This window comes from Nicotiana tomentosiformis, chromosome 1, assembly GCF_000390325.3.
Source record: "Nicotiana tomentosiformis chromosome 1, ASM39032v3, whole genome shotgun sequence".
NCBI lineage: Eukaryota > Viridiplantae > Streptophyta > Magnoliopsida > Solanales > Solanaceae > Nicotiana > Nicotiana tomentosiformis.
In genome coordinates this window covers 119,795,552-119,804,231 of record NC_090812.1, presented here as the reverse complement: position 1 = coordinate 119,804,231, position 8,680 = coordinate 119,795,552, and the positions used below count along the sequence as shown (strand labels likewise).

General features: G+C 40.4%; 1 protein-coding gene across 1 annotated transcript; it reads left to right on the top strand.

The window, feature by feature from the left end:
• Nucleotides 1-1,277: 1,277 nt before the first annotated feature.
• On the top strand, nucleotides 1,278-1,755 carry LOC138909021 (uncharacterized mitochondrial protein AtMg00810-like). Its single transcript, XM_070200011.1, has 2 exons — nucleotides 1,278-1,454; nucleotides 1,546-1,755. The coding sequence occupies exons 1-2, from the start codon at nucleotides 1,278-1,280 to the stop codon at nucleotides 1,753-1,755; spliced, it is 387 nt and encodes a 128-aa protein (XP_070056112.1).
• Nucleotides 1,756-8,680: the final 6,925 nt, after the last annotated feature.

The following is an 8,680-nucleotide window of genomic DNA, read 5'->3' as shown; positions in this document are numbered from 1 at the left end:
AGTTTGATCCCAGAAGTGATGAGGGAGTATTCTTGGGATATTCTTCACATAGTAAAGCTTATAAAGTTTATAACAAAAGAACTATGTGTGTTGAAGAAAGTATGCATATGGCTTTTGATTAAACTAACATTCTTTTTGAGAGACATGAACAAGACGATGAAGCAATTGGGCTGGTTAAAAACCTAAATGAAACCACAACCCAGACTGAAGCATCTATGGAGGAAGGAACAGGTGATGGAACATGTTCATCTATCCCCTGCAACATGACAGGGGGAATAGAACAAAACAATTCTTAAACTTCAGTGGAACCTGTACCTGAACTTGTTCCACAGTAACAAAACATTGAGGGAACATCAAGGGGTAACCAGTTGGTTGTGAAACCTTACAAGTATCAAAGTTCTCCTCCCATTGAGAACATAATTACTGATCCAACCTCTGGAATCAAAACCAGATCTTCATTAAAGAATCTTTGTGTTTTTTATGCTTTCTTATCTCGTATTGAACCTAAAAATGTTACTGAGGCTTTGCAGGAAGCATAATGGGTAAATGCAATGCAAGATGAACTCAACCAATTTGAAAGGAGTCAAGTTTGGCATCTGGTTCAAAGACCCTTGGACAGATCAGTAATTGGCACAAAATGGGTCTTCAGAAACAAACTTGATAAAGATGGAACTGTTACAAGCAACAGGGCAAGATTGGTGGTTCAAGGATATATCCAAGAGGAGGGCATATACTATGATAAAACCTTTGCTCCAGTTGCAAGGTTAGAAGCAATAAGACTTCTCATAGCCTTTACTGCTTATATGGAATTCACCCTTCATCAGATGGATGTCAAGAGTGCCTTCCTCTATTGCTATCTAAAGGAAGAAGTGTTTGTCAAGCAACCTCCAGGGTTTGAAAGCAAAGAGAGTCCTGATCATGTGTACAAACTTGACAAAGTACTTTATGGGCTCAAGCAGGCTCCAAGAGCATGGTATGAAAGATTATCAAAGTTTTTGCTTGAGCATGACTACAACAGAGGTAAAATTGACAATACTTTGTTCTTGAAAGAAAAAGGTAAAGATCTCTAGGTAGTTCAGATATATGTTGATGATATAATCTTTGCAGCAACTACTGGTAAGTTAAGTAAAGATTTTGCTAAACTAATGGGGAGTGAATTTGAAATGAGCATGATGGGTAAGCTTAATTTCTTTTTAGGCTTACAAATTAAACAAAATTCAAATAGAACTATGATCCATCAGCAGAAGTATGTAAAAGAGTTGCTTAAAAGGTTTAAAATGGAAGATTCCAAAGAAATTGACACTCCTATTGCAACAACTACAAAGTTGGATATGGATGAACTCGGTTTATCTGTCGATCAGAAGTTGTATAGGGGAATGATTGGCTCATTGTTGTATCTCACTGCTAGTAGACCTAACATTGTTTTCAATGTAGGCCTTTGTGCAAGATTTCAGGCAAATCCGAAGGAGTCTCACTTGATTATTGTCACAAAAATTTTGAGATATCTAAAAGGCACCACTGATCTTTGTCTTTGGTATCCAAAAGGTAGTAATTTTCAATCTTGTGGGATATGCTGATGCTGATTATGCAGGTTTTCTTGTAGATAGAAAGAGCGCCTCAGGTATGGCATACTTTCTTGGCTCATGTCTTGTGTCTTGGGCCACTAAAAAGCAAAATTTAGTGGCCTTATCTACTGCTGAAGCTGAGTATGTTGTTGCAGCTTCATGTTGTGCTCAGTTGTTGTGGATCAAATAATAATTAAAGGAATTTGGAATTGATATTGGTTGTATTTCCATTTTTGTGATAACACTAGTGCTATTAGTATGACCAAGAACTCGGTTCATCACAAGAGAACTAAGCACATAGATGTTAGGCAATACTTTTTGAAGGATAACTATGAAAATGGGTTGATCATTGTGGAATTTTGTGCTACTGACAAGCAAATAACTGACATTTTCACAAAAGCCCTAAGTAGAGATCACTTTATAAGGAACAGGTTAGAATTAGGGATGATTAAGATCACCTAAAAGGACCAGTCCAGAGTACACAATGAGAAAAAAAAATTAAAAAAAACAATTTGGTTAGAAAATCTGAAAATTATGTACATAATTAGGTTAATTTTTGCTCAGTCTCATACTTTCAATAGTATACTCTTGTGCCATGTGTTAAAATGACTCATTAATCTCTAATGATATTTTGTCTATTTTGGCAAATTTAGACTTACACAAGAGTATTCTCAGTGAAGAACCTGGTATATCAAGATAACACGGTATGTTTTCTACACTCTGCATAATTTAAAATAATAATATTTAGATCATGAGCAGAGTCCTACTTAATTCCATACTCCTTTTGGACTTATCCGTTACAAGTGAATCAGGTTTGTTCAAAAGAGTCCCAATCATATTGAAGTACCTAGATTCTAGGGATACACTCCAAAGTCTTTTCAAAACTGAAATTAAGTTTGATTAGACTTCCACACCCACTATCATCCCTTCCACCAACCCAACCTCTAAGAAAAGAGTAAAGATGCTTGCTTGCAAGATTGTTGCGGGGAGAGAACAAATTTGGAGAATAGGTTTGTACTAGTAGGGTCTAAAGCTGGTGTTGAAACTACAGAGTTTGGAGGAATTGGTGGTAAAAATAAAAAAGAAAAAGAAAAAGAGAGCAAGGGTGTTCTAAGTGCTGTACGGGGAAGGGTAAAAGAGTGGTTGATTATTCACCCGCTCCTGTGAGTTTAACCAAAGACACAGGTGCAATGGTTGTTTGGGGAGAAAAATCTGCTGGAGTAGAGGAGAGTGTAAAGAAAACATGGGAAAGTGTGTCTGGCGAAGCCGCTGAAGGGCTGGTTCAACTTGGGAAAAATATAGATGAACCTGTTTTATCTAAACAGGAAACCCTCGCAGACCTACTGAAGAAAGTGACTGAAAGTTATAATCCAAATAAGAAAGGGAGGTTGGTACAAGCAAGGATCCTTTTGGGGCAAATACGCAGCATGCTTGTGACTATGAAGTCCATGTCACTCCTAAAGAACCTGGTTCATCTATGAAGGTACCAGTGAATAGCAAGGTGCAAGCCTTGGTGCAAGAAAGTGGGGCTAAGGATGATGAGATTGAGAGGCTGAAGAAAAGGTTGGCTGAGGTAGAGTCAGCGAGAGATGCTCTCAGAACTGAACTAGCAAGGGAACTGGAGAAGAATGATGGCATTCTTCAGGATATGCTGAAACTCCTCCAAGCCAAAAACCAAGCACCTAGTTCTTCCAAACCTTAAACTTCTAGCCTAGTGTAGACCTTTCAATGACCCAGTTTGGGATGTTTTGTTTGCTCATGTTTTTAGTATTTTTATTTTTTTTATGCTTTTGTGGAAGAATCGTATCAATCATCAATAAAATTCACTGTTTTTGCTCTAACAGTTTGTTTATATTTCTTTGATGGTTAACATTCTTAGCTTTATCTATGATGATTTATCCATGATTGCATTTGAAGTAGCCCCAGTGGCCATGAGTAAGTTTTAAAATCTGGTTATCTCACATTTTTTATGCAACTTTTCGATGATGTCAAAAGGGGGAAAAAGGTTGTGCTTTACACTTTGAACAGTGATGTTTATAACCTAATGAACCTGGTCCTTGATGATAAGTGATAAAAAGGAAAAATGTTTCTAACATTATATTGATGTTGAGCTAAGTTGAAATAGAGCCTAAGCTTGTGGAAGCACATAGTTTGTCATCATCAAAAAGGGAGAATTTTTGGCCCAAGTAAAAGATAGTTTTAAAGATTGACAAAGGAATTCAGGGATGAACCAGATCCATCACTCGTAGGCATTGACACGTGCAGATTCAAAGCATGTGAGATGCACATGCAGGAGATAAACAAAATCCGGCATAATAATAGATATCTCCTGATCAAAAAGATTGCATAATGGATAAGGAAAATGACTCCTTACTCAACGAGAACATTATCCAAGACAAGGAAGGAGTTAGGAGTTGAGATTAACTAGAAATTTTCCACCAAGTAAGAGTAGCATTAGAACTCTAGTTGCTTTCTACTCTACTAACTCTATAAATCGCAGGAAGTTCTCATTCTACAGGTGACGCACAAAAGCATAAGATAAATCTGAATTGAGAACAAAATAGCAAGGCATTTTGCAAGCAGTTCGTGTGTGATTCAAGTGTGTGAACCTGAAGCTACATGAACTAAATAGAAGAACCGGCTCCAAATGTGTGTCTTTTATTCTAGTTCAATTGTAGTAGGTGTTTTCATATTGTACCTTTCAGCTTTATCTAGAGGCAATTGTAATAGGTACTCAGAGTATTCAAGTTAGAGTTAACTTGAAGTTGTCGCAACAGTTAGAGATTGGTTGCCACAACGGGATTAGAGTTAATCCTAGGTTTACAAAAGTGTTTTGTAAATGTTGTTTTTGGCTCAGTGATTTAGTGGAGAGTTTGGAAAAATCCTACTAGGAAGTAGGTCGTGGTATATTCACCTTTTGAGCCAGGTGTTTTCCACGTAAAAATATCTGTGTTCTTTATTTTTTGTACTTATTATTCCGTAACAGTAGTAGTTGGACCACATAGAAGAACCAGGTCCTTCTATAATCTGTGCACGCGAAAAATTGGACACCACACAAATCACCCCCCCCCCCCCTCTCTTTTTGTGTGGTATTGAAGTTAAAACATCACTTTGCCATATTCTCCGAGTGCTCATCAAGCACTATAAACGTCTTAAATTCTCTCCTCCCTTCAGTTGGCATTGTTGTATGCCAACAATACTGCCGTATACAGGGATCCGTGCAGAGTGCTAAAATATCAATAAATTTGTATACGGGTAAAATCAAACTCATGGTGCATCCTAGCCTCCGACAAAGTAAGCCAAGCTCGAGATATGGCAATAAGGGACCAAAATTGAACCAAAGTCCCACCGGGCTAGAACCCGGGGCACGACGCCTGCCTTCAAGAATATCGAGGCCATGATCCTGGAATCGGTCCTAGCCTCGAAATACTTCGAAGAACATTGTCAGACAGTCCATCATAGCCAACAGAAGACCAAAATATCCTTGACCTGCCGAATGTTAAATCTAGGTACTTATCAATAAGGAACTGGCAATCAGTGAATCAGAAGATTTTTTACTTTTTATAGAGTTGTACCTAAAATAGGACTCCCCTACTATATAAAGGGGTCTAATAATTTATTTGGCACATTGTAACACGCACTCAAAAGCAATTATACTATTATTTTATTTGTCTACAACTCTTATTCTTTTTCGTCTATACCGGTCTCAGTGATCTCGGTTCGAGAATGGCTATTTCGTTAAGGCTGAAACTATCCAACTTGTGTAGTTTGAATTTATTTGTCTTTGTTTATTCAATAGCAACTTAATTTATCACTTTGTATCAAATTAATCTGCGTATCCTTAAAATCACCTACAAATTTAATTGTTATCCGATTTTGAGGGTAAATAGTTTGGTGCCCACCGTGGGGCTAAGGATAATAACAGCAATTTGATACAAATTCCCGTAACACACCCTATTTTACACTTGTTCTTTGGAGTGTCTTTGATTCCATGTTGAAATCGAAATGTCAAACCCCCAGTCTGCCCCTCTAAACATGGATGCGGAGTCCAGCCACGATGGAGAAAACAATAATGTAGCACTCAGTAACGAGGTGCCCCTAGTCGATTTCAGCGGAGTTCTGGTCGCAGATCCTATCGATGCTAGTTCGCATGTGGCCATCAACACAAATCTACCTACCGATCTCGAGAACAACGTGCAGAGGGAAGTCCGATCAATTTCCCATAATACGCGTAACGGTGAAAATGATGGTGATCCTTCAGAATGCTACAGGGTCAACAGGCAGCGATAGCCCAGTTGCAGAACCAAAGCCGAGCGTTGAGCAGGGTTGAGTTGGAGCCATCCCGGGAAGTCACCCGTAGAAATGAACCGGTCATGGGGAGACCACAAAAAGGTGAAAACCTACAATTCCAGGGTCAACCAAATCCAGGAGCACCTCTGATATTGAAGGGCCTAGATTCCAAGAAGTTTGTTCAAACACCCTTTCCTCATAGCACAGCGCCAAAGTCGATCCCAAAGATGTTCCGCATGCCCGAGATTCCTAAGTATAACGGAACAATCGACCCAAATGAGCATGTGAGTTCCTACACATGCGCCATCAAAAGGAACGACTTGGAGGATGACGAGATAAAGTCTGTCTTTCTGAAAAGGTTCAGGGAAACTCTTTGCAAGGGAGCTATGATACGGTATCACAATATACCTCCTAATTCTATTGACTCATTTGCGATGCTTGCATATTCCTTCGTAAAAGCACACGTCGGGGCTATCAAGGTCGAGGCCAGAAAGTTAGACCTTTTCAAAGTAAAGTAGAGGGATAATGAGATGCTCAGGGAATTCGTGTCCCGGTTTCAAATAGAACGGATGGACTTGCCTCCGGCCGGAGAAGATTGGGTCATTCAAACATTCACCCAGGGACTCAATGCTCGAAGCTCATTGGCTTCACAGTAGTTGAAAAACAATCTGGTGGAGTACCCGGCCATCACTTGGGTCGACGTGCATAATTAGTATCAATCAAAAATCAGGGTCGAAGATGATCAACCCGGCCCCCCTTTCGGGTCCGTTTATCCCGTCTTAACGGTTGAAAAATTCAGGAGAGACGTTGATCGTGAACCAAGAACGAACATGGATCAATACCATCCATACAATGGAAACCGAAGGGGTAGTGGATCTGGGAAAATTCTAGTAAAAAGTGAAAGAAGAAGTGATCGAGGTCAAAATAACTGGGAACTCATGAGTAAAAATAGTTTTGACAGGCCTATCGGGCCGAAGGAAGCACCAAGGCTATTGGAGTACAATTTTAACGTCAACGTCGCTGCCATCGTATCCGCCATTGGGCGTATCAAAGACACCAAATAGCCTCTACCCCAAAAATACGATCCAGCCCAAAGGGATCCTAACTTAATGTGCAAATATCATGGCACTCACGGTTACAAAATAGAAGATTCCCGATAATTAAGAGATGAGGTGGCACGACTATTCAATAACGGGCATCTCCGAGAGTTCCTGAGTGATTGAGCCAAGAACCACTTTAGGAATAGAGATTCTGGTAAACAGATCAAACAGGAAGAACCTCAGCATGTCATTAACATGATCATCGGTGGGGTCGACATTCCCTGGGGGCCGATGATGAAGCGCACTAAAGTATCTATCACAAGGGAAAAAACAGACTCGGATTATTTGTTGGAGGGAACCTTCTCCTTCAACGACGTAGACGATGAGGGCATCATGCAGCCCCACAACAATGCACTAGTAATATCAGTGCTTATGAATAAATCTGAAGTTAGGCATGTGTTAATTGATCTAGGTAGCTCGTACAATATCATCAGATCAAGGGTCATGGAACAGCTCGGCCTACAAGATCAGATCATGCATGTGGTCCAAACCCTGAATGGGTTCAACATGGAATGTGAGACCACTGAATGGGAGATAACATTACCGGTGAACACCGCCAGGACTGTTCAGGAAACAAAGTTCTATTTGATCGAAGGGGACATGAGATACAATGCTTTGTTTGGGAGACCATGGATTCATAACATGCGGGGGGTACCCTCGACTCTGCACCAGGTGTTGAAGTTCTCGATGTCGGAAGGAATAAAAATAGTTTACAGAGAACAACCGGCCGCAAAATAAATGTTCGCAGTCGACGAGGTGATCCCGATATCCATACTTTCAACACCGAAGGAGCTGGGTCCGGTAATCAAGGGAGAAACCAAATAGGAAATACTGACACTGACTCCGTCCCAACCAGAGAAGAAGGAGATGGATGAGGACGATGACTACGAGGTTCTCAGGTCTTTCATAACCCCCGACGATTCCGATGCTACCAAATCAACGATCGAGAAAATAGAGCAAGTCGTACTGATCGAACACTTTCCCGATCGAAAGGTATACCTGGCCACGAGGTTGAATCCCGAGATCAGGAAAAAACATATTCAATTTATTATAGCTAACGAAGATTGTTTCTCTTGGTCCCACCTTGATATGACAGGGATCCCGCAGGAAATAACCACTCACAGGCTAAGCCTGGACCCGAATTTTCACTCAGTCAAGCAGAAGAGGAGACCCCAGTCCGAGGTCAAATATGCTTTCATCAAAGATGAGGTATTTAAACTCGTTAAAATAGGGTCCATCCAGGAGGTTAAATACCCGGACTGGTTGGCAAACGTAGTAGTAGTCCCCAAAAAGAGGAACAAATTAAGAATGTGTGTGGACTATAAAGACTTGAATAAAGCGTCCCATGGACTCTTTCCCTTTGCCTAACATCGATCGCATGATCGATTCAATAGCCGGCCATGAGATCCTCAGTTTTGTCGACACCTAATCCGGGTACAACCAAATTCGGATGGACCCGGGTGATCAGAAAAATACTTCCTTCATCACCAAGTACAGCACCTACTGCTATGACGTGATGTCGTTCGGACTAAAAAATGTCGGTGCCACTTACCAACGCCTAGTAAATCGGATGTTCGAAGAACAAATAGGAAAATTAATGGAGGTTTACATTGACGATATGTTGGTTAAGTCCCTGCGAGCAGAGGACCATTTGAAGCATTTGCAGGAAACCTTCGGTAAATTCCTCGGATACATAGTATCAAACTGGGGAATCGAGATCAATCC